The sequence below is a fragment of the Anopheles funestus genome, chromosome X, assembly GCF_943734845.2.
Source record: "Anopheles funestus chromosome X, idAnoFuneDA-416_04, whole genome shotgun sequence".
Classification (NCBI taxonomy): Eukaryota; Metazoa; Arthropoda; class Insecta; order Diptera; family Culicidae; genus Anopheles; species Anopheles funestus.
Window position 1 is genome coordinate 6,341,686 of NC_064597.1, and position 27,308 is coordinate 6,368,993.

Genomic DNA, 27,308 nt, shown 5'->3' on the forward strand with positions numbered 1-27,308 from the left:
ATTGCTCGAATGAATTAAATTATCAAACCGCTGTCAGATTGGGTTGAGTTCATTTTCTTCAAAAGGCAACCTATTTATTTATCATTTTATTTTCCATTATGGAACACTAAGAGATAAAACACCGCGTTTTATTTTTCTTTTCGCTTAACAGACCTTTTTTTTTAAACACACCGATTCTAGCAGAAGCCTTTTACTCGAATGTCAGTTGGGAGGGATGGGTAACTGCTCGAATGACAGTCATCGGTGAAATTGTAACTTGGGAATATTGTGTTCCGGGAACGAACAGCTCCGAAGGATTGGAACGAATCACTTCCATTCCTTGGCTTATTGAATCGCGTGAGCTGTACCTCGAAAAAAGGAGTGTGATAGGAAAATATAGATTTGTTCATAGTTTGTTTGAAATGGATGAACTTGCAGTTGAAGTATGCGGTGACAATGGTGCTCACTACAAGGTTAATATTACGTGCAAACCACTATATCGGCCGTTCTTTATATAACGAAAGCCAATCGAGGCGTCTACCCGCTGTTGGTGAAGAACCCTCCGTAGGGGTCAGTGAATATTTTTCGTTCCCAGTCAGTCGCGTCTACGTTATTGATGGAAATTACGGAAAAAAACGCCAGGATTTCTGATTTCCTTTCCAGTGTTCCGCACCATATTGTTGTGGATTTATTACGATTTGGAACGACACTTACGCTTTTCCGTCGGTAAAGACGTCGCTTACCGGCGGCTGCTGAAGGGACAATAACCTCTGTCTATCTCGCTGCTGTGTCTCACTCTATCTTATGCATTCTGGAACTGGACCTTCTCGATGGTTATGTCGCTGCCATGAGGGCGTTGCTGTGTGTGCGGGGGGATAGAATGAAGAATTGCGAATTTCTCTAACTTGCGATGGTGTTGAAAAATGTTTGGCCTAACTGGAAAAATTAATATATTAAATGAATTCAATGCTAAAGTATCGTTATATATTTGCTGCAATTTTCATGCCCTAGACTTACTGTAAGTCTAGTCCCAGCGGTAGACGGGAATAGTTTCTGTAATCCCTTTGTGTTTTAACCTTTTTATTAAATTGCATCCATGCAGCAATTGTTGTGTATGTCCTTACAAATGTTATTTATTTTTGTCCGCAATCTTCGAATATTTTGCATTAAATGCACATGCCATGATAATAGTTAAGATAATCATTAAACAACATGTATTACAATCAAAATTTCTTATTAATTTTATAACTTTCTTGTGTTCCTAACAATAGGGTATTGTCACCGATGTGTTCGACGATGGAGTAATGGTCGAGTTCGAGAATGAGTAAGTAAACAACAAAAGTTTACAGTGTGAAAACGGCAAAACACACAGTGAGGCTAGAAAATGGCATTCACAAACGCGGAAGTTAATTTGTAATGACTGTGATATGTTCCATCAATTACAACAAAAAAAAAGCAAACTAGACTGAAATTCGTCAATGTTAATCACTAACCACAAGTTATTTTCCAATGTATATAGTTGGCAAGAGGCGTCAAAGTTCCACTTCAATCAAGTACGATTACCACCAAGCGAAAATTATGAAGGTTTTGTTGAGCGAATGGAGGTGGAAGTATTTTCTCGCTCACATGAAAATGAAGCATGCGGCTGGTGGCGGGCAGTTATAAAGGTAAGGACTTGTATCGAGGATAATGCGAATAAATGAAATTTGCTTCCTCACGTACAAATACAAAAGCAGAAGAAAAAAAAACAATGTATGTTCGCAATCAGCTGCAATGTCTGACAACCAATCAATGCTTCAAAAACCCGAAAAGCAAACATCAACTATCTATCAACTTTTAGATGATGAAAGGAGAGTTTCTCGTCGTTGAATACCTAGGCTGGGATCATAGTTATACGGAAATTGTGAACACCGATCGGATCCGAGCGATTAATCCGAGTGCAACAATCAATGAGAAAACCTTCCATCGATTTGAGATTGAGGTACCAGAGGAAGTGCGAGAATAGTGAGTGTTATTTGGATCTATACGAAACACTACCGTCACGAAACGAGGCACTGATGTACACATTTTCACCATTCTGATTCACAGCGCTAAAATTGATGGTGTTCATAAAGAGTTTCAGAAAACTATACAGGCAGCAGTTTGCCGGTACATACCCGAACGCGGAGTTTTACGCGTTATCTCTCGATCCGAGGCTACGCAACGAAGAGCGACGATGATACAAGAGATGCATTTCCGCAATTTAAATCAAAAAGTAAACTCAAACCATACGACTGTTGAATATGCGTTATGTTTGCTGCTTTAATGCAATATTTTCTCTTCATTTGTAGGTGGTGTTGCTGAAACGAACTGAAGAAGCTGCCAGACAATTAGAGTCCACGAAATTGCAGAGTTCTGGAGGGTAAGTTCATGCGCGCCTTGTTTATGTTCTTCAACTTTTTTGTGTTTGTATTAATTTGTTTTGTTGTTGCCTAAGCTAGTGTTATAACTTTAATTAATCAATGTCTTCTTTGTTTTTTATAATAATCGAGGAAGTAATTCTGAGTGCTTTTCCTTTTGATACGTTTTCAGGATGTTAGGAAAAATTGGTTATTTTTTAGGTAATTTATTCACTTCTTGCGTTCCTTTCCATTCATCATACTTCCTTTTTGTTGAACGTATTGTTCTTGGTGTGCGAACAACTCAAAGATAAGATGTAATTCAATTTCTTTTTAATTATTTATCCTTCTATATGAGAAAAATGTATGTTTTGCTACTGTACGAAGGGAGTAAAATCCGTCATTTGTTTTACACAAAGTACCATTGACTGGTATTTATTATCACATTCGATCATAAAAGGTCCTTAATTTTAATATTTTTAATGACTCTGATTGTTTCATAATATTTTATTTAATCAATTTTGTTGTTGTCATCAATACGCCTACGTTTAGTTGTTCATTAATTTATGAATGTGAAAGAAATGTGTGTTACTATGATACAGTTCAATCAATATTTATCTTTCTTTTTTTTGCTTCCAGGCAATTTAATAACAATCAGAGAATATCTGCCTTTATGGGACAATGTATGAGTGAAAGGTAAACGATACCAAACACGAAGTCCTATTTTGTTAAATTATTGTGTTAAATTTTGTCACTCATGAGTTATTTGATGTTATTTTTTTGTATTTTTTTAAGAATGGCACATTTTCAAGATGAACGTTATAAACATACGATTTGATGAAAGCATTGAACGCATTTGGTTTATGAATTAGATAATATTGTTCTGATTTGATTTTTTTTTAGCTTAGACATAGCTACCAATATTGTTATTATTATTAACATTATTAACATTAAATACTCTTGCTTCATTTTTTGCTGTTCTTCCTAACGAGCGCACCAATCTCCCTTTTGTTTCTTCTTACTTACCTTCTTATTTGATTTTTAATCCTTTTTTGAATTGTCCATTGATACTGTTTACATTTTTAACATACTTTGCTGTGACTACAATTAATTGTGCTTCATCCAATCATGATATTGGTTTGTTTTCTTCTTTTCTTATGCGGCTACAGATTTACCGATGAATTTAAAGTTCGTGAAGATTTAATGGGGCTAGCGATTGGTGCACATGGTGGTAATATTCAAACCGCTCGAAAGCTGGACGGTGTATTAAATATCGAACTGGAAGAAAACACTTGTACCTTCAAAATTTCTGGCGAGGTAGGTAGAATTTATTAGCAAACAGAAAACAGCTATGAACAGTTCAAGAAGTAATATATTTGTCTAACCTTAGTCTAGCGAAGCAGTGAAAAAAGCCCGGGCGATGCTAGAATATAGTGAGGAATCGTTGCAAGTTCCTCGAAATTTGGTAGGAAAGGTGATCGGCAAAAATGGACGAATTATTCAAGAAATTGTGGATAAAAGCGGTGTCGTACGTGTGAAGGCATGTATATTTGATCGTTGATTGTGATATAAACATGGAATTATAATCCCCAATTGTTTTTTTTTGTTTTAGATTGAAGGCGATAATGAACCTCAGCCTAGCATACCGAGAGAAGAAGGACAAGTCCCATTTGTTTTCGTCGGCACTGTTGAATCTATAGCCAATGCCAAAGTTTTGTTGGAATATCATTTAGTGCATTTGAAGGAAAGTTGCGCTTCGTGCTTTATTGCGTAGATAGAGTAGCAGCAGTAACGCGATCAATAAAATGTAATTCTTGCTTTTTTGTTTTAGGAAGTAGAGCAATTACGCCAAGAAAAACTTGAAATCGATCAACAATTGCGCGCTATTCAAGGTTCAAGCATTGGTTCGATGCAAAGCTTCTCAATGAATCGACGCTCCGATCGATCGTATAACAATGATAGTGACGGGTCTCGTTTAAATCGCGGAGGAATGCGTGGACGCGGTGGCCGTGGTGGTCGCGGTGCTAATCAACGATACTCTGGTAAGCATTTTTTTTATTATTTTACTATTATGTTTTTCGTTCTTTTTTAAACAATAGTAATATGGCAAGGTTTTTATTAAAATGTCTGTATGTATTTTAAATTTATTTTAAAAAAAGCTCGTCGCGCTGCAGACAATGAGGATGATTATACATCCAGAGATAAAGACCATCGAGGCGGTAGTGGTAACTATATGGACGTGCGCAATAATCGTAATACCCGGGGACAAAGTGAAAAACGTGGTGGTTCTACAATCTTAGCAAGCAACAGTAGTGCTTCGGGCGTTACAGACCAGACCAGACCGGTAGCAAGCAACGGTAACGCGATCATTGGTGCGGCCAGTGCTATCACCAATACCGGTATCGGTAACAGTGGCAAAAGAAATGAACGAAACAAAACACAATCGCATCAACTCCAGAACGCACGGCAGCAACTGTCGCAAATGGCCTCATCACAAGCACAACAGCCAGCGTCCGAACAGACTGGTCTGGCTGGTCCAGAAGAAAGCTCGGATAAACGTGACCCATCTCAAAGAAGTGCAATCGATTCGTCGTGGGCGAGTTGCTGGAACGAAGGTTATGAACGAAGCAATGTAGAACATGGTAAGACGCTTTAATGTAGACATTCAGAATGCGATTCATAATGATTGCAATATAGAAAGATTCAAATTTACCACCTGTGTTTACTTGTACACGTGTTTTAATTCTCTATTTTACTTTATTTCAGAGAGCAATTCGTCCAATGACGGAACACACCAGCGAAGCAGAAGACGATCCAAAAATCCAACTTTGAAAAGTACTGGTAGGTCTTCATTTTATAAAATTAATTTTTATTACTTTTTCATTTAAAATATCATCAGTCTTTAGATTTTTGTTTGATCAAGTCTAGCTGCTCTTTGTTTTATAATTAACGATTCAATTAAAAGTGTCACCCAGTCATGATTTTAAACATCGAGGTCATCTTGTTTGTTCCTACTCCGGGTGTCGGGGTCGACTACACCGAAGGACGTGGAAAGAATCTCATTTATATCTGGCCTGAATCTCTCTCTCTCTCTTTTATTGGCTTCAAGGACCTGTAAGGTCACGCCGGCAATTTTCGGCTTATTAGATTTATTTTTACCGCGTAGCCAGATAGTCAGTCCATTGTACGGAGACGCGGTCCGGATGAGATTTGATCCCCAGTCCTGCCGCGTGGGCCGGCGCCTTTTATCAAATACACCACCGAGCCACCTCTAAGACGTAGAGATAAATAAACGAAAATTTGAAAATAACTTTAAGTACTTATCAATCGTGATTACGTCATCGAGCGTGATTGTTTTATTAACTAATTTTCATTATATAGTAGAACGTCGATTATCCGGGGTGCTCGGGACCGGGCTGATGCCGGGTAATCGATTTCCACGGATAATAGGCCCTTAAATATCAAGGTCATTTATAATGCGTATATAATATCTATACACTATAATATGGTAGTTCTTTCGATGCTAAAAATGATTTTTTATCAAGCAAATTATTATCAAAGAACAATTAAAATTTAGAACGTAAAATAAAATCATTTGAAATATATCGTTTGGTGATTATTTTAATAATTTTAAGCAACCTGATATTAGTACAAATGTTCACCACGGTTGAACAGCTGTCAATTTTTGACGCACGGTTAATCCGCCCCCGGATAATCGACGTTCTACTGTATAATTATTAGAGCAAAATGATTGTTATGATTTTAATGATTGCGAATAAAAATCGTTTTATTGACTACATTTTACCATTTTGAATATCCATTGCAGCAAACGGTAATACGCAAAACTCCAATACTAAACAGAGTAACTCCAGCAACAATTCTATAAATGCTGCTACATCGGGTAATCAACCAAACGCTAGCAGCAAACCACAACCAGCGATGCAGCAACACACACACGCTGGTGCACAGACTAATGTGCAAAACTCAAGTACGTCACAATCGAACGGCACGAGCGGGACTATAGCTACAGCTACTACAAGCGTTGGCAATGCATCATCCGCTCCCGGGCCGAAAGTCCAGCGGGATTCAAATTCGCGTCACCGAGGAAGCCGTGGTGGAGTTGGAGTCGGCAGTAAACATAAGCAAGCACAGCAACCACCACCACACCAGCCAAACCAACATTCGTCACAAACTCAGCCACAACAACAACAACAGCAGCAGCAGCAGCAAGATACTGAAAATACTTCAAGCAAAGTGAATATCGTGGCCGGTGGCGGTACCGTATCGACAGCTGCATCGAGTTTGGTACCGGTAAAAAGTGGCAAAGATGCGCTACTAAACGGTTCTTCATAGAATACATGGTAATAATGTCAATGGTGTAACAGTCGTAAGAACCTGTTTGAAAAATTACATTTTGCCTCCATCTTCATTAAGTTTAGCGAAGAAATAGAGGCTCTGCATGCATAATTCTCATCTGCATCAAGAAACGTAACACATAATTAAAAAAAAACAACAAGGAAATACGTTCAAAATGATTCGGTTTGATTTGGGTCGCATTAAAAAGTCTAATTAGCTATAGTGGAACTTTTTCGCAAGTTATAAGTAAATTGTAAATTCGATTGCCCCGTGAACATAAGACAGTTTTTTTGTTCAATTTAGTTGCTCAATATTTCCTTAATACAACATTTAACGAAAAAAAAACAACAACAAAAAGTGATTTTCTGGAAAATTCAAAATTAATAGTTCTTATTATTTATACGGTAGAACAAATACTTAATAGCTGTTCGACGGTCGCGTTTAAATTATTCTGAATATAATCCATATGAATTTAAACACTGTGTCATCCGCACGTTTCGCTTGCGTCGATTAAGCTTCAATATTTTGTTCTCCCTCAAAGCGGTGCGTGTCATCTTAGAAGCAAAAGCGTTTTCATATGTTTGTAACGTGCTGTTGCTTAAAACAAACAAAGGACAGAGGAACCATCATCAGAACACATATTGTGTATCTGACCGGTCATTGATTTTTTTCGGTTCGTGGCCCAGCGGTTGACCCTCTGTGTGCTGTTGTATGATGATTTTTTTTGACACAGGACAGCTGGTAGTGTTAAGGATAATTTTGTGTATGAATTATGTGTTTTTTTTTCAACTCCTTTATTGTTCTCCAATAATTAGGTTCTTGTTACAGCTGTGGAAGAAAATATTCTAAAAGGATACTAGCAATTTGTTTCATTACCTTATAGTTCGCTTATCGGAATCGTGGATGTAAAGGCAAGCACTCTTATAGTAGTCGCGACACAACGGAAGCGACTGTGTTCGGTAGTGTTCTATCAAATATTTAATAGAATTGTCAAACATTCGGTTTAAAACAAACGGCTACTACTATGCCCGCCGCTGAAGTTTTTCGATCTTAAATTCAATTATCCATTGTATGAAAAAAAATAGTATTAAGACGACTGAATGTGCAACAAAACAAATAAAGTCACGCGTGGATTAAAATGAAAAATAAATAAGACGCCATTTTTCCTCGCGCAAAATATTATTTGAATTCCATCCTAGATGTTCCGATTCCAATAATTTGCTTTTTTTGTAATTATCGACAACAAAACAGTCTTTTGGTTCAAATGTAGCTCGGTTGGTTTTGTCTTGTGATCTTTACAGAGTGATGCTGTCGCTTTCTCGTCGACAGCTCTGTCATGCTTCTCGTACTCCAAGCAAAGCTGTATCAGTCGTTTAAAATCTAGCTTTCTAATATTATGTTATTTATTTTATTTTATTGGGTATGAAAATCTTTTCTAAGTGACTCAACAACAATGATTTGGTCCAGTGGATTAAAACGGTTCGAGGAGCTAATTTCGAATAGTGTTTTATCGGTTGCCTTATTTGATCAAGCAAATGAACAACAATACTTAGTTGAGTTAATTGTTTTCAAATTCTTTTTATCATAAGAAATATTTGTCCATCTTGAACGAAAATGAAGTAGCATAAACAAACTCTTGATCCGAGATCTATCGACTGGAATAGGTTGACTTTAATTTTTCGAAGCATTTAGGTGCACAAAACCGGCGTAGTTAGTATAACATTGTATCAAACTATATTTTTTTTAGCACTAACTAATGGCGCAGTAATTAACACTGGTTAAGATAAGAAATAAAATTTAGGTTAAAAATAGCTTTTAATAAGCAGCGTGTAGTACTGGGATAGGTCCTTCATTCCACTATTATTTTGACTCATTCGTTCACTTAGTTTATATTGTTTGTGTAATCTGGCAGACGAATTGTTATCGATAGGATAGCGATAAGCATAAAAGCTCCCAATTATACAATGTATTGCAAAGATTTGCAAATTCGAATGTTTAATTAGTTTCAACAAAATATGGCTGATGAGAGAGGAACATAGCTTTGATCGCACGTAAGGAATTAAAGAGGAAACATTCTTGCTCAAAATGTCGGTTTGATAATCATTAAGATGAACAGAATTGCTGTACTAACAATATTACCAAAACAAAATCAGCTTCATTCATTTATGCAACGTGTTTCAGACCAACTCAACATCGTCAAAAACAATGTCACCTTTTTTTTTGAAGCTTCCTCATACATGTATCCACATACGCACTTCGATATCATCATTGGTAAAATGTTATCATACTTTTTGTCGGTTTTAGTGATACTTTATTTATCAGCGCAAAAGCACAATAATGAATAACAGAATGTAGAGCACGATTTGTAAAAATAAAATAAAAATTATATTAATTTTTTTGCAGTATGTTTTTTTTCTCAATGAATTACTTACTTAAATTGTAGGGAGGCATAATTACGGTTGACATAAATAAATATGTTAGAAAATTAATTTACTACCATTAGAGAGTCACCACATGATAAACCAAAAGCAAGATTAAATTATTTTCGTTGGCACATTTCAAGAATTGTTGCAGTGAAACAGAGCTTCAGGGACACCTTTCACTGATTCCGTTGGAGTAGTGAATGTCTTGTAGTAAGCGAGTAAAAAAAAATCTTAAGTTAAAGATGAGTATTAGCAATATAATATCTAGCTAAACGTACTAAACAATTATCGTGTATAATCATGGCAAACGAACCAGTAAGTCTAACTACTCATTTTTGTACGAAATAGATTTAAAGGACTTGCTACAATAATGTTTTTCTTTTGTTACATAATCCTTCATATTCAAATAAGAAAATAAATTTTGCACTGGAAACGAAACATGACAAATTTGCTATAAAATATAATATGCTGTGATGTGTATAGCAAACGGATTTTTTCCCTTTCGCTTAATTTTCAGTTTATTGAAAATTGCATTTATAGGCTAACAATGGACACTAAATGGTTTGATTTCTTAAAAACAAATTTAAAAAACTAGTGATTTATGACTAATATGTAGGTTTTCTATAACCCTAATAATTGGATAACCAATTGGAAGAACTAAAGTCGACGGAGCAGCGAACTACTTTTTCGTAACGTTACTATGGTGCGTGCGTGGAAGTCTCAGATATGAGTAAAAATAAATGTGTTAAAGATAACATCATGTGTATATTTGTTAGCCTTTTTAAGTTTTCTTATATATATTCATTTTAATGTTATCATCCCTGATTTTTTTTTTATCTTGTTCAGATTATTTATATTAATGTATAGGATTTGGTAAAAATTCTTTCATACGAAGACGGTCACTACGACTACTACTACTACTACTACTATTACTACTACTACTAATATTACTACTACTACTACTACTACTACTATTACTACTACTACTACTACTACTGCTCTATATCTACTATATCCGTTCAATTAAGGTATTTCTATTCAATATAGTCACCATACTCGGATATTGAGAAATAAAAATGAAAAAGTCTTATTACCTGTGGGCTCGGTTGTCCTGCTTGGCCTGCTCACAGTTTATCATGACGTACTCGAGCATTCGCTGAATACAACCAAGGAGCTCACAGTTCTCTCTACTGTCAGGATATCTCAAAACAACTCAGCTGACACGTGGCTCATTCGCCTTCTTCACACGCCTGCTCACAGAGGTAGTCCACAGGATCCGCCATTCGAAAAAGGTGAGATCGTTGGAATTCTTCGCCTACTCATGGGTTCATGGGATCAAGACTCTTGGTTACAAAAAAAATACATTTCGTATTCTGAGCACACTCCTTTAGATCGTGGAGATAAAAATATTCGTTGTTCTCCGTAAAAATGTGTCTCCGGAATTCGGATCTGATCTTTACGATCATATCAAGGAATCAAACCCCAAGGAATTGGAAAGACCTGCATAATGATCCATAGCTCGACCCAATCTGAGACATCATAAGCTACTTCTAAGTAGATGAATCGATTGTACAAGGAGTTCTAACGTTTAAAGAGTCTGGAGTCTAGTCAATGGAGCGTTGAGGGAGTCTCCAGTTTCCACTCCTACAGTAATTCTTCCTATATCCTTATTATCAGTCGAAACCATAGCAGCAGGTCTCGCCCTACTATGTCTTAAAAAGTGTTGCCACTAGATCATTGCTGGCAGATGACTTATTACATTTCAATTGTTTGATAGCCGGGATGACTTCGTCCAATGGAGGCGCCACGTCATTTTCATGACGGCTGTCGAACGCCGTCATTTTTAGGGCCGGGTCTGGTAACTCCTGTATCCGCTTCTTTAAGGTGTCCATCGCAGTAGCACCTGTTGATCACCTCTCAGTCTTTTCGTCAGAATATCACCTTCAACGTCACCGATACCTATTCAAATGTATGATGAAATGTATGTGTCGATCTTATAGTGCCACGTGTTACACTTAATCCAAATTTTGACGAAAGATTTACTGATCTTTCTACACAAGGAAGGAGAGATGTAGTCTTGTAAATTATTTGAAAAATTAATACATGGGAATTTAATCAATACAAAAAATAATAGAATAAATATTTAAGGGGTTTTTTTTCAATTTCTTCATGAATAGTCATAATGCTAAATAAATGAATATTGGTTGTTTGGAAAAATATGAAGTCTATTTAAAAATAAATCAAATATTTTTTTGCAATTAAATGAATTTTTCAGCGAATATTCTAAGTATGATACTTAAATCAGCATTTTCAATGATAAAACATATATATGTATACAACGCAAGCATGGTGCATACATGAGATTTTGCATAAGAGTGTTGTAAATGTATGAATACGACTAGTGTACATAATATGAATGACTGTCTGTTGTTGATTGTTGCTCATTGTATTACATTACTGAAATATTTGACGCAATACTCTATCATGCGTATTAATATAGATATACACGTATATGTATATTTATACATTGGGAAATAAATACATCAATCTTCTCCACCTCTGCTCATCGCTGCTTTCTTCTACAATAATCTTTCATGTCAAAACTTTCTATAAAATACAAAAAATGCAACAAATACAGCTCCTAGGAGAGTACGATAACCTAGCACGATGTCCTTAAAATAATAACAAATAAAATATCATCCAAAATAGCACTGCGTATCTTTGCCGGATTTGTGGCTATAGTAACATGTGATTGTTTTTTTTTGTTGCCTTGCCACGTTCTGGGTGGTATAGGGTGGTTTTATAGTGCATACCGAAGCATCCCGGAGTCGTCCTCGGCTTCAGTTCGGCTGGTTTTGATCGGGAATCCGAAGCCTTTAGTACAATCGTGCCGATGTGCGTTCCCTTCCATTATCCTTTTGCTCGGGTTTGGTTCGTTCTGGCCCCGAAAAAGGACTGTTCAAGGATACACATCGCAACGATGTTATACGAACGTATCAGTTTCATTTGTACCACTGCAGAAATGCTACACAGTTTTGCAGTCAATTTTTCATGTACAGTTCTATGTAGTACCGCAGTGAAAGTGTGGGTTTGTGCAAATTAAGGTGACAAAATCTAATCAGGTTGTGTTATGGATTCTTCACCATCTCGGAATGAATGAGTATGAGTAGTTTGAATAGCGTAACAAAATCAGTTGGGATTTAAAAAAAAGAAGACATTTTAAGGAAATTGTGTTAAATGGTGTATTGCAGTGTTTCGATAAATTAGCTTCCAAGTGAACGGATACGGTATGGTTTTAGAATACAAATGTGTTTTTTTAATAGAAGACAAGAAGACAGGAAAATAAAGTACAATCCCAAACTAGTGAATACTGCTGTTTTTAAAGTGTACATGTATATATAAAAATATATAACTTGACTAGTATATATAAATTTATATCATATATACGTGTTGTAAATGTACATATACATATATAAAGTATAACGATCAAAACAAGCAGGAATGTTATAATATAAAAGCATATTTATTACACTCAAACTAACCTCAAAATTTCTCCTATCAGCAACGCAACAATCAATCAATTTTTTTTTAAAATAAAAATAACTGTAGTTATTACTAGTGCCAGTTTACCACAAACCAGTGCGAAGTGCGAATGCAATATAGTGTTTATAATAGAATTCACTCACTGCCTTCTGCTACTTTTAGTTAAGCAGTTTAGTTTAAAAATAAATACATATTTATACTGTTATGCAAAATTGTTGTATTTTTATATTTTTAATATTTGTTTGTCACCATTCATTAAGTAAATTTAAAAATAAAAAAAAAACTTTTTAAGTTCATTTATATTACTTATTTATTTTTGTTTTAATCATTATAAAACTAAACGGAAAATATCTAAAATTGAAATATTTGTTTTATTTTTTTTATTCGTTTTATTTTTTTGTTAATTGATATGATAAAAAATATCTGTAACTGTAACAAGAGTTTGGAGCCTTTTTGTTTTTAATATATTTTTTCCCGCAGTACCGGCATGTTTATAATACTTTATATTTTGTATTGAATACGTGTGCAGAAACATGTACACTTGCGCATATAACAACACGTTGTATCATGCACGTAAATGTATGGTATGGAAAACTAGTATATTATACATATATGTTTAGTACATATACATCGTATTTGTTTTGTCTGCGATGTTATTTAGAGCTGAGTTGCATTTAAAAAGTGTTATGCTTTACTTAAAAAACTTAAGTAGTGGTTTCGGTAATAAAGCATAATATGCGGTAAACACTTTGAGATTACGAAAGGGTCTATATATAAGTATACATGTATATATAAGTGTATACACATATACACCGGCGCGGTCCAGTAGCGGAAAAGGGAGCGGTGCTGGTCTTTCACACGACAAGACAACTATCAAATCCAATCCGAACCGTTCCCCTGCAGCAAGAATAAACAACACGGTGTAATTGAGTCTAGTTAGCTAGTTAGCATGAAAAATATATACATACATATTTATACATATAGCCATACTACACTTTACTATATATATACTAAACATACATATATAAATGCATACATCTATTTATAGGTATACATATCTAATAAATTGTGTGATCCTGATTTATATGAGTAAATTACATTTTCTATTCTTTTTATCTTTTTCACTATTCCAGTTTTTATTTTTTTTAAATATCCTTTAACTAACTTTAAAAAATATTGTTTTACTTAAACAACAATTTCTCAATGTCAGAGGATTTAAGCAGTATTTAGTTTTCACACAAAATAAACAATTTTCTCAAGATGATGTTACAACGTTACAATCATACCTTTACCGTTGAATACATGACATGGCGTTACATTCCTCCAAGTGATTTAATATATTGAGTTTATAATTCGATCATATACGGTATGCAAAACATACAGTTCTTCACTAGTGGTAAGAATATGAAGCTTACAGTGCTTATATTGGTGTTGGTTTCACACGACAGGACCGGGTATCAAATCCCATCCCGACCCGTCTCTTCCGTAGCAAGGACTAACTACCCTGCTACGTGGTCAAAATAAGTCTTAATACGTTCTTAAGAACTAAAAATAATAATGTTACATTGAAATTTTGAATTGTAATCGAGTAAAATAGCACTTCAATGGAGGCGCCTAGTACTTTATACTAAAAACTATTTGAAGGAGGCGCCTAGTAGTTTTGGAAAAGATACGTATAATTCGTAGGATTGCAATAGGAAACAATAATATCTTTTTTATTCTGATAGAAGAAATATTAATAATTATAAAATAATAAAAATGAGGGCGGCACGGTGGTGTATGTGATAAGCGGCGGTGGTTCCATATGATAGGACCAGGTATTAAATCCCATCCAGACCGTGTCCCCCTGTAGTAAGAACTGACTATCCCGCTACGTGGTAAAAATAAGTCTTAACACGTTCTTAAAAACAATAATGTTACACTGAGGTTTTGTATTGTTATATTTGAATAATATTGTAATAAAGTAAAATTGCTCTTCAATGGAGGCGCTTAGTACTTTATACTAAAAACCATTTGATGGAGGCGCCTAGTAGTTTTGGGAAAAGATGCATATAATTCGTAGGATTAAGATAGGAAATAATCTCTCTTCTTGGCTTTAACGACCTTACAGGTCACGCCGGCCATTTCTGGCTTGCTAGACTTATTTTTACCACGTAGCCGGATAGTCAGTCCTTGCTACGGGGGGACAGTCCGGATGGGATTTGAACACGGTCCGGTCGTGTGGACTGGCGCCGTTTATCACATGCACCACCGGGCCGCCCCAACAACATAGGAAATAATAATAACAGTAAAAGAACAAAAATGAGAACGACCCGGTGGTGTATGTGATAAACGGCGCTGGTTCTATATGATAGGACCAGGTATCAAATCAAAACTAAGCCAGAAGTAAGCCAGAATTGGCCGGCCAGACCTTAGAGGTCGTTAAGCCAAGAAGAGAAAAGAGAGAGAGAGAGAGAAAGATTGGTGTAAGAAGATCATACAGATATATATCGCATAATGGTAATGTGATGTAAAGTGTTACAATTATAGCAAGAATATTATACCATAAATTTTTGAGATCCGCGCATTGCATGATCCATTGCTAACGAACTACTCATCTCACCATCTTGTCCGAGAAATTAAATCGGATTTGATTACATATATGAAGGCATTCCAACTGTTTAGTTTGTAGATAATGTTTATATTCGCAATTTTTTACTATTACTATTTTTTACTATGATTGCATACTACAAATTGCATTAGTTGCTTCAAAGAATCCTTTATTTCAATTTCTTTACATCTTTGCAGGTTGTCGTGCTTCGAAATCCGTGAGGATCTAATATATTAATAAATGAAGAAAATGAACTATTATATTAATAGTTGTCTTCTCTGTACACACCATATACACCCTGTCACAAGTGATATCAAGTAGAACGTCTCGATACACGAGTAAACGAACATAAAGAGAATATAACCGACAACGAAAACGTGGTGATTTGTGAAGTGTTAGTGATATCCCGCACAGAGACGTACACGTTAATATAACTCTTCTAACTAGTCAAATATGCTTCATACATGTTGATCGGTACAAAGTGCTTCAAAAAACGCTAAGTGAATCATAAATGTCAGTTGAAAAAAATTGCTCACTCCAACATGATCATATGTGCCATTTATAGTTATTGACCTAAACGGTAAAACACAGTAACCAGTGATAATCTTAAGCATAAATGTTGTGGTAGTGTTTTTTATTTAAATACAAATTAACAATCAACTACAAATTGTATGCAACGAGAGCTTATAAGAAAATTCTGCTCGGTCTACAGCAACCTTACATCGAAAAAATAGAAAACACTTGTGTACACGTTCGTACAGAAGTATGTAGATAATCGGAAAGGTTATCTGTTTCTACATAAGCTTAGTCAGCGCATATGGTGTAAAAAAAACGTTATTATATAGTGCTTTAACATATTGTTTCATAGAACAACAAGTAAAATAGTACACTTTAATAATGCAACTAAAATTCTACATCGGCACAACACTGCTTACCGCTATTTTGCTGCACGTAAATGGTAAGTAAGCATATCAAAACAATTAAATATGTAGCATTGGCTTTATCCGTTTAAAAATTATTTATGAATTAAATATTACAAGCACAAGCATGTGTATACCACACCAAGTGCGATAAAACCATCATTATACCAACAAAAAAATACAGAGTGGTTCAGGAGTTAGACTAAATCTGATGTTTGGAAGGATTGGACCACATCATAAGGTCCTTCAAGGGTTTCTGTATCTCTATTCCTTTATACCTAAAAAAATCCGTGTTGGCGGCCAAAAACTGGAAGGTTTCCGTGCTCTAACTCTATAGATTCCGTTTCTTGTCCAAAAATAGATAAGGAGACAGAGTTCTGCCCGAGAGATCTTTGATGTCCCGAGAGATCCAAGAACTTCCCACTAATTGTTCCAGGGTTTCGTAGGAAAAGTATGCAAAGAATGTAAATAATCAGGACAGATTATCCTAGTGAGAAACAACTTAGAACTTAGATTAAAATGTTAAACAAATTCTCACTAAACGTTGAGTCGTTCGATCGAAATATATCGAACTTTGTTTCGTCAAAGCGAAGACGATCTTCGAAGATGCCAGAGAACGAACTCCTAAACAAAATTTGCAAAGTGATCAATGACAGTGTAAAAATTCATCGAACCTCAGAACCTATGCCGGATAACTCCCAGTGTATTTACCTCAATAGGCCTTCTGGGTACGTTCGCATATATGTAAAACCTTCTACGATTTCTTGGTTAATGTGTAATTCTTATGACGCCATCGTCCAAAGTTCAGAAATGAGGCCGTTGATCGAGATTGCACTTATTCCATTTACCCCTTTGAATGAGTTTGGCTATGGTCACTGGAGCTAATGGCGGATTCAAGCCCCTTGAAGGACCTAGGCGTCCAAACCCTTCTTTTTTCTGTCGCTTTCCACAACATGTACCCAAGTTTTTTTATCAACTAATTCCAAATTTTATTGCTCGTTGACCAAATACACTGCACTACACAAATGGAAATAATTTGCAAGCTTAGTACACGCATAATACACGCGTTGATTTAAAATTTCCTTACTCCGAGGCTCGAACTTGGTCGGAGGATCCAAACACTGTGCGTCGACTTTTCACCGCTAGCAAGGATCTCACTCGCAGCCACGTTAAGGTTGATGGCCGAGAGTAGCGTAGAAGAGTCAACGTGCCCCTTTATTAGACCCACCACGAACAATCTCCTGGCATTGAGAAGCCTCTCCTCGAGGGGAGATTGTCGAAACAGCAACCACCTGATCCAGTCGGCGATTCCTGGAACTCAGAGCAAAGCGCAAAAACATGGGTTGGATGGACTCAAGCCATGGGAATGGCCGGGCTGCAGAAGACCACTAAACGACATTCGAAGATTCGAGATCTACGATGTCTGGTTGGAATGAGTCCGCAAATCGTGTTGCGAATATCTTGCACATCTCGTGAGATGTGCTCACAAGGATCTCACCATAAATTATGGTCCACAGAAGGCCAGAAGAATTACGCTTGTTGTTGACAAAATTCCAGGAGAATCGTTAGTCACCAACACAACCCCCTGACCAGAGGCACCCTAAGCTGCCGCCTACTTCGACTACCGTCAGATCCGCCACTGATTGGAGCCGTGGACTGCTTTTCTAAACTGGGCTTGACCTAGTGTAAGAGCCTAGCTTAGTATATTTAAAGGACACTCGATTATTAGAACTTGTGTCCTATGTATTGGAAATGATCTTATAGACATATTGTGAAATGAACTTCAAGGATTTTTCTGAGCTTCTACAGCGTTCAAACAGTGGACATAAAAAATAATAATAAATATATCTCAACATTTAAACTTATTAAAATTAATCGAAAAAAGCGACACGAACACTTTTTCCGTAATAATTCAAAATGGATTTCGTTTATTCAATCTTTTATTTTCAGTTGTATACTCATTTCAACCAGATTTTGCTGAACCAATTTTAAACAACTCTATAGCTATTGGAAGGGATGCAACATTCACATGCCATGTTCGGCACTTAGGCGGTTATCGGGTAAATAATTATTACCTTTAAGCATTCATAATTTTAATTGGTTCGTCTTTTACACATCGTATATCATATAAGGTGTACATAATATATATTTGTTTTGTTACCAAACACAAAAACTCTCCTTTTAAAGGTTGGCTGGTTGAAGGCAGACACTAAAGCTATTCAAGCGATACACGAGCACGTTATTACGCACAACTCGAGGGTTACGGTTTCACACGCTGACCAGAATACATGGAACTTACACATCAAATCAGTTACCGAAGAGGATCGGGGAGGATACATGTGCCAACTAAATACAGATCCGATGAAGAGTCAGGTGTGTAAATACTAAACGTTACCTTCATTTCGTGCCTTCATACTACAAAGAAATTTTGAGATAGTAACGCTTGGCTAGTCGTTATGCAAATACAAACCTCAAAACATAATTCACATCTTATACGCAAAACAGATTGGATATCTAGACGTTGTTATTCCGCCGGACTTCATCTCAGAAGACACTTCGTCTGATGTTATAGTTCCTGAAGGAAGTTCGGTGAAGCTCACGTGCAGGTAAGCAAATAATGCCATACCATGATTCTTAGTTTATTTGTTGAGTCTAGTCTAGTAAATACTAGAAAATACTACTAATGACTAATTACAAAACAACTTGCTTTCCTCTACTAGGGCAAAAGGCTATCCGGAACCGATTGTCACCTGGCGGCGTGAAGATGGTACGGACATTATTCTTAAAGATACCAGCGGATCTAAACAATTGGGTGAGTAACATTCTTGAAAGAGATTATTTTCTCTTATGTACTTAGTTATTTATATTATATTTCTGATGCTCACTACATAAGAAGTACTAGCAAAAGCCGATGTATAATAAAGCAATGCTATAAGTTATTGCAAGGGTCATTGAATTTCTTTTTTTCATCCTTCTGCAACTTCCATTTCTTGTGCAGTTACGTCGTACCGGGGAGAAGTCTTAAAACTGACAAAAATTTCACGAAGTGAAATGGGCTCGTACTTATGTATAGCATCCAATGGAGTACCTCCTTCAGTATCTAAAAGAATATCGTTAAGTATACACTGTAAGTGATAAATATTTAAATCAAAACTTCATTATTACCTGTTCTAAGCTATATACGCATCCTACATAGAGGTTTACATTACATTATTAATTGATTAATTGATAGCTGTGACATAACCTCGCTAAAATGCTTTTATCTGTGTGGTTTTACTTTAGTTCATCCGGTAATTCAAGTTCCAAACCAGCTGGTTGGAGCTCCACTTGGAACAGACGTAACAATTGAGTGTCAGATTGAGGCATCACCGAAGTCAATCAACTACTGGATAAAGGACACTGGTATGTGGAATAGAAATTAATCATTTAAATTTCTCTTACAATATTGTCCATAACTTGAACAATCTTGGAGAACTCTTCCAACTCTCTATCAGTAAGAGCAAGAGCAAGCTATCTTGTTTTTAGGATATTCAGATAATTAGTTGAAGTCACACGACTTCTACCACAACTTCAATGATTTAAAGCAGGGGCCTCCAAACTTTTAAGATGGCGGGCCACTTTGAGTAGTCACAGCTGAGGGCCAATCTCGGGATCTCTCGGGAGGGCCTAGTTTGGAGACCCCAGAACTAAGAATTCAAAAAGTTTATTATTTTGCAAAGCATTATAGAATTCAGCTATTCATAATCTAACTTATGATTTGTTTTCTTCCAACAAACGAAGGTGAAATGATCGTATCATCACCTAAATATCAAGTGCAAGATGCTACGAAATCACTGTACGAAGCAAAGATGTCCTTGACAGTGCGCTCGTTTCAAAAAGAAGATGTCGGCTCCTATCGCTGTATTGCTAAAAACTCACTAGGGGAAGTAGATAGCAGCATCCGGCTGTACGGTAAGTTGTAGAGATGTAAGATGTAGACACTAGAGCCATTTGTCTTCATTGTTTGTAACCGTTTGCAGAAATTCCTGGACGTAGTCGAAAAATATACGCACCCAAAGTTAACCAAAACGAAGTTATCAAGGAGGGCAACAAACAGGGTAAGACTAAGGTGACGTTTCCTACGGATGATGAAGAACAGCAATATGGTTCTGCCGAGGATCTGGACGACATATTGGATACATCAGTTGGTGGCAATGGTCATCAAAATCTGAACGGAAGATTAGGAACCTTTAAGAATGCTGGTTCGTCACGAAGTCCTCACGATCATCCGAACAGTGTGAATGGATTCGGTGCGAATGGAGGAGCAGCTGGTGCGAATATACATGGGAACAAGCATATTCCAGCAATAGACATCGCGACGCGTAAACCATTTGCAATTCCAACGGTGCGTACTGGCGTTGATGGAGCTGATGGTAATCATGGACCTTCGTACAGCAATTCAATTGCTGCCAACGTGAACATCTGCTTCAGTTTGACATTGTTTGTGCTTATCACACTTTTAGTGACTCCTATAAACATGCTTCAACTACATTAACATCGAAAGGATGATATGCAATAGAGTTCGTTTGTATATATCGTGCAATGCAATCTCGGCAAAGAGATAACCATGAGCCTAGAATATGAAATTTCTTGGAATATTCTTGTTCCTAGAACATTTGTTCCAATACTTGATTGGTTAAATTACTCACGCCATTGATCGTTGACGGAAACATTCAACTGCGACACTGCAATCATTCTAATTTTATATTTCTAAATTATTCTATTGTTTTATTAGTTTAAAAACCTAATTATTTTTATTATTATTATACTCATGATTATGCACGATATATTTTGTATATTTTTTACTAACCCGACGGACTGCTTAGCCCTCTCGATAGTTATACATCTTATTCGCTAAACGACGCTTTACGTAGCATTTTTTCTTTGTAGAATAATGAAAATAATGGTGCATTTTAGAATGTTTACATTTAAGTTAAATTTTTAATTTAACGTAGGAAACTTTATGTTATTTAAGCAAGGCAGGGAAAGAACGGAAGACTGACCATGGTAAAAGTTTAAATTCTGTTATGTTTCTCTGTTTTGTTCACTCGTTTAACTTAACCCAAAACTTCACTACTCAGAGTTACTTATTTTTATGGTTGTATTTGTTTTGCTTTAATTTTTGTAACAACACGTGTGGTGAACTAAACATATTTTTGAATCAAAAGATAAATATTTTAGCGCGTGTCAATTATTGCTCATAACGTATGAAATTATGAAGCCAATTGCAGTAAAGGTTTACATTTTCAAAACGATCCTATCCTGTACGAAATAGGAAATGAAGTGAAAAAGTGTTTTATTTCATTCAGAAAAGCGCTCCGATTTGACATACTCTCAGAGAATAACGTTATATTATTAAAAAATAATTTATTAACTATTAAATATTCATAAAAAAATTCAACAACATACTTAAAGCTTTCTCATAATTATTTTTATAGTTCAAAGTAAAATATAAAATGTATTGCTTTTATAGCAAAGGTGGCTAGTCAGATTTGTAAGTGTCGCTGGAAAATGTAACTCGTTACGATTCGTTGTACTATTTGATTTGAGCGTTACTATCCTTCAAACACCTCTCTAAATGACACTTTTTGTCAGTCGTTTGAGAATACTCATCAGAGAAATATTAATTATTTAAATTTTAATACTTAAAACATTAACCGGAAAAAGAAATATTATGTAACGCTAGCAGACTAACGCTATAATTTCCATTCCTTGTTATGTATTTTTATTGAACAATGTTAGCAATTTTCATTATTTACTTTCACTAAAATGCAAATGAAACAAAATGTAAATAGAAACAAGAAAAGAATTTTCTCATGCACTTATTTCGTACTTGGTTTCTTACATCTAGCTACTTTAATTTTTGAAAATTATTTTTCCCCCATTTAAGACACTTTATACCTTCTTCTGGTTCATCAATAATATTATCAATCAGTAGCAAGGCTTCGTGAAGCGAACAAAACTAGAATAATTGAAACTATTTTCCAATAATTTGTATCTTCCATCTTATATGATATAAAAATGTACCAATACGAATGATTGTTTTTGGTTATTCTCGTGCAAAAGGACTAGTAAAATTAAAATACTTCACTAGAAAAAATCTTAAGCTTGCTTACCAAATTAATTCTTTTCAACTTATATGTACATCAAAACAGATTAACCAGTATTAAACCCCATTGGTTATTTGCTTCTCACAGGTACATTTATTATGCCTGGAATAAAATTTTTAAAATCAGTATCTCGTACAAGAGTATTCTCACAAAATTAAGGTTTTGATTGAAATGTTTCAACATGCGTGTGCCAACTCAATCATTCTCACAAAGTGATAAGCAAAGCATAACCAGGTGTGAATTTAAATTTCAATTTCTTGACTTATTTCGTATTAATCTTTTGCCACTCAACCATTATTGTCTAAAAACAAAAAAAAGCTGGTGCTGGTACAATACCTGAAATGATTAATTCCAGGGATCATTTAACATGTATTCACAGTGTAAAATTGGTGTGTGGATTTAGGATATATTATATCAGCATAGTAAAATGAACACACGATGTAATCGATTCCAATGCGGGTTTATTGTGCAAAACCCCCAAACAACACACCCTCGCTCGCATGGTATTATAGACGTAACCTAATTAAAAAAAAAAACAAGAGCCGGGCACAAATGTATGAACAACTTATTTATCGTAGAATAATCTTATAAACTCGTTGGTGCTTCAGTTGTACTGTAGTTTTGATTAAATAATGTTATCTGTATGATTTACAAACAAAAAAATATCAATGATATCAGCCAAGAAGATGTAAGAGAGTTAAGAGGGTATCAAGTAAATTTACCGGTGTCAAATAGTTAGTCTATACACGCAAAAAAAAAATAATAATGTGATGAAATCATCGTGCGTAACATGAGCTCAATATAACATATTTTAATAAGAGCATATTGTTATCTAGGGGATAGTAGCATAGAGGAAACAAATAATAATATGAGAGCTGTTTGAAAAAAAAAAACTAACTGTCTTCGGTTTTTGCTTGCATGGTTTGTTTTTCATTTGTACGCGTTTTGTTTTATAAACGTATAAAAAAAAACATTGATAGAAAACCGTTTCACGTACACATATTTAAAGGCTTGTAAGCGCATATTTTCTACACGTGCTTCATATGAAGAAAACGTTTCACATTATTTTATGTTTCGCGAATTATAATAAGACATCATTTTACTTTCACTACTGTATTGTTAATCACAGTTAATTTAAATGAATTAAGAACAGCCAAAACAATGAAAAATCTAAAATATTCATTAATAATAAAACAAGGACAGGAAAATGGCAAACAACAAGAAATGTATGTCCAACGATTTTCACATGTATTTGGCTGATAATCGTAGACAAAAGAAAAACAATTTAAGCAAATACTCATCAGCCCGAAGATTTGACATACCTGACAATGTAAAATATAATATAATGGAGTATATGGATTAATTCCCTTCAGCGCCTGAACGCTTAGCTGGGCGTTAGCACCGAGTGTAAGTAATATCTTTTGTGCTACGAGCTACACGATAAAACGAGTAACGCCTAAGCGGTGGCTACAACCCGAGGGGGCTTTTGGGGGCTACAAAAGTGTCTAGTGCATCTTACAGGAACACCGAAGACGATCTAGATGTAAAACTTAAAACATATTATGTGCCATCAGGTGTTGAAATAAGCGAAGATACAACCAAGCGGTGAGGCTGACAGGAATATATATTCCATGTGTATCAATATTATTTTTTTTGATTTCATTCAATTACGTAGGAAAGCTTTAAACATGTATAAGATTTATCTATTGATATATTATGTAACGTTGTAACATGTCCGAATGCTTGAGAGTAAAATAAAGCATATGTTTTCGCAAATTAGTTTCACTTTCTACAAGTACAACGTTTTGAAATTGACTACAGTGGAACGCCGATTATCCGTGCTCATCGGGACGGATAAGCGAATATCACGGATACTAGGCACAACTCTTTTTATTGATAAATATTAGCGCTTAGTGTGTAATGGGTGGACTTTTTTTATAAAGCTAGATGTTCATTTTCTTATTGAAATTTTACAAAGTAAATCGGTTCTTTTTTCGAATTTGAGCAAATTATATCATTCCCTATTGAAGCTTTTATTTCGTGTCATTATCGGTTTGGCATTTTATGTCAATTCACCTTCGGAACTGTCCTTTCCGAGCTGCACGGATAATGGAACAGCCAGATAAAAGGTACCCGGATAATCGGCGCTCCACTGTACTTGTTTTCTGTTTCCTATTAAAGCGACTCTGTCCTCAGTTTAATATGTTTTTAAATATTTCTTATTAAAACATTTTGTGGGCGTTAAGTTAATCCTGTTCTTATATCGAGTGGCGCTTCAGTTTGTCATACCTTACGCACATTTGGTTCCTGTTCACGTGCCGCAACATCTGGGTCTGGGTTCTTGGCAGTACAACTCATTCACACTAATGGCTTTTGTATGTTGTACTTCAGCAACTCAGCGATCACCAGCAGCGGCTCCATTAGTAGGACAATGAATAAGATTAAAGAAGAAAACAAAAACATAGCTATAGTATATCGTCAACAGGTTAGGAAACTAGGATAGCCTGGAATGAGTATACTTACGACAATTGACAATAATCCGCGCATAGACTGTATGGACGAACAATGCTGAAGATCAATTTTGATTTTTTGATGATAAACCTAAGCAAACTCAGGCAACCTAGACATTAAAAAAGCGAAGTAGCAGCCCCGGAAAAATATGCAATGTTTTTTGTGAACTCGTACATTCAACTACACAACACAATACAGTTCATTAAAGCAAACGATCTTCTCAACCAGAAATGATTTTTCTAAAACAATCTACAAGGATATTCTTTTTATCTAATTATCTGCTTTATTCTCCACAAAAAAAAACCGCATTCTTTGTCTTATTATGCGCAATGATAGCGCAGCATTACATTGACATTCTATTCCGGCTTATCGTCGTTCTCCAGGGCATAAAGCGGGCGAAGGCGAATGCTTTCTTCCGCACGAAACTTGCGTCGCTCGGAACGCGTCATATTTACCGCCTTTCGGATGACCGCCTTATTCTTGCAATGTTCCTCTGGATCGTACGGCGGAGCATCCATATCATCCCAATTTTCATCCTGCCGCTCGGAATCCTCACGCACACCCATCGATGATCTTTCCCATAACATTCGCTCCATCGCTGCCTCCAGATGCGAATACGACGCCGGCTGCGAGTCTTCCAACGTGTACTTCTCAATCTCAATCAGACCACGGTCCGGACAGTTTCGCTGGTGTTTTTGCAGCTCCTCCTGCGGGACACGATGTGTCGTGTTGAAGATGCAAATGGCATAATTTAAATGCTGGTGTTGCTTTTCGCATTTAATCAAATGCCTTTGGATACGGCCAGCCGGAATAACGTGCGTCTTATCGTAGGGACAAATAATCACGTCCCCGTAATTTTTGATGTGTAGTTCATCCATTTTCGAAGCGATGCGTTGCACACTTACTGCAGTTAGAATGCAAAACTCGGAATGTAGAGATATGCAACCGTAGCTCACCAACAACTTGAAGCGTCTGCGTCGTAGTTTCGAATTCACGTGAAACAGTGAAGATAGGCCTGAACAAATTGCAGTCACAAATTCCGCGTAAAGCCGTCTGTGTTGAGTTTTGACATTCGATGCTTTTGACAACTCCGCTGTACGAATGACTATCTTGAAAATTAAATTCATAAATTTGTTTTACTGTGCATAATTTTAAAATATTATCGTTATGTGTGGATAAAAATTGATTTTTTGATAAGTTTCCAAAAAAACATACAAAATTTAAGCTTTGCATCCCATATCAGATAAATACAAATGTTTTTATAATAAAAAGGAAGAAGATTTCATCCGTTGACAGCCAAATTCTATGGAAAAAAATGTTTGGTATCATTTGTCCTAATTTTATACAATGTCTAAAGAACATTCCATTACATCACAATTACATCACAATCCTTACATCCAAAAGTCTGTTCACAATCACGTAACTCGCCATCCATTTAAAACCTAAAAGAAAACAGTACATTAAAATTGAAATGTAAAACAGCCAAATCAAAATGAACACGAGCGAATGAATCGGAATGCTGCTATCATGAGGGATCATCCATCTATTACGTAATACACAAAAAAAACATTTTCTCATACCGTCTGTTTCAGACCCTAATGTACATTTAGTGTAATTAAGAAGTAAGGACTTTATTTTAATTTTTTTTTTTAAAGTTAAATGTACGATCAATGAACATCGTTCAAATTTGAATGTTTGAATATCGTTAAACAAGGTTTGAGAATTTAAACAAGTTTATGAGGGTTTTAACATTAGCTTTTAGGGACGGCCCGATGGAGCATGTGATAAACGGCGCCGGTTCACACGGCAGGACTGGGTTCAAATCCCATCCGGACCGTATCCCCGTAACAAGGACTGACTATCTGGCTACGTGGCAAAAATAAGTCTAGTAAGCAAGAAATGGCCGGCATAACCTCAGAGGTCGTTACACCAAGAAGAAGAAGAAGAATATTAGCTTTTAGGCCTTTTTCGTTACTTGGTTGATTTAATTTCCTATTTTGTAGTATGATTAGACTCTTGCAAAGCAGGAGCCTCAGGAAAAACGAATGTAATGTTAAATATCTCAAGTGATGATATTCATTTTGCGAAACCCAGGTTTGTCTTGTGTCCGTCCACATCTTCTTACTTTCTTAGAATCCAAACGTTGTCAAGGATCTTCGGCTGATACTTCTTGAGGATCTTTAATGACACAAAACAAAGAAAATGTTCCTTTCGTCAAACATTAACCGCAGCAGATGCTTCGGAAGGGAATGCTCAAGGAAAATACTTGCGGGAGTCGTCAATGCTTATCTCCTTGGTGGCGAGTCAAACGACTCCTACGCTAATCGCTAAAAGAAAGCGATGTAAGGCAAGTAGGTAAGTGTCTACAAAGATAATAAGTTTGATTGATTATTTTTAATATTTTCAAATGATTATTGTGACTATTGGAAATTTAGTTGAGTAATAATGGTTAGGCGCTT

At 35.8% G+C, this 27,308-nt stretch overlaps 3 protein-coding genes across 5 annotated transcripts; 2 read left to right on the forward strand and 1 right to left on the reverse strand.

Annotated features, from left to right (window-relative positions):
• Positions 1-289: 289 nt before the first annotated feature.
• Positions 290-9,574, forward strand: LOC125772489 (synaptic functional regulator FMR1). 2 transcript variants are annotated; one of them, XM_049444140.1, is made up of 14 exons: positions 290-452; positions 1,251-1,303; positions 1,499-1,646; positions 1,820-1,983; positions 2,068-2,233; positions 2,310-2,380; positions 2,997-3,053; positions 3,527-3,674; positions 3,748-3,897; positions 3,970-4,105; positions 4,193-4,399; positions 4,517-4,999; positions 5,124-5,198; positions 6,184-9,574. In XM_049444140.1, the coding sequence occupies exons 1-14, from the start codon at positions 402-404 to the stop codon at positions 6,708-6,710; spliced, it is 2,436 nt and encodes an 811-aa protein (XP_049300097.1). In that variant the 5' UTR covers positions 290-401; the 3' UTR covers positions 6,711-9,574. The 2 variants fall into 2 exon arrangements, with proteins under 2 accessions (XP_049300097.1, XP_049300099.1); XM_049444142.1 differs by lacking the exon at positions 2,997-3,053 and having other exon boundaries at positions 291-452.
• Positions 9,575-11,688: 2,114 nt separating this feature from the next.
• LOC125772945 (lachesin) lies at positions 11,689-22,877 on the forward strand. 2 transcript variants are annotated; one of them, XM_049444220.1, is made up of 10 exons: positions 11,689-12,423; positions 15,467-16,227; positions 18,140-18,249; positions 18,377-18,562; positions 18,695-18,795; positions 18,910-19,001; positions 19,188-19,316; positions 19,472-19,591; positions 19,970-20,140; positions 20,209-22,877. In XM_049444220.1, exons 2-10 carry the CDS (start codon positions 16,167-16,169, stop codon positions 20,721-20,723), a joined length of 1,485 nt encoding a protein of 494 aa, XP_049300177.1. In that variant the 5' UTR covers positions 11,689-12,423; positions 15,467-16,166; the 3' UTR covers positions 20,724-22,877. The 2 variants fall into 2 exon arrangements, with proteins under 2 accessions (XP_049300177.1, XP_049300175.1); XM_049444218.1 differs by having other exon boundaries at positions 11,689-12,240.
• A 1,118-nt stretch (positions 22,878-23,995) lies between these two features.
• Positions 23,996-26,395, reverse strand: LOC125773476 (gametocyte-specific factor 1 homolog). The gene has a single exon (XM_049444364.1). It carries the CDS (start codon positions 25,974-25,976, stop codon positions 25,206-25,208), a length of 771 nt encoding a protein of 256 aa, XP_049300321.1. The 5' UTR covers positions 25,977-26,395; the 3' UTR covers positions 23,996-25,205.
• Between the last annotated feature and the right edge of the window lie 913 nt (positions 26,396-27,308).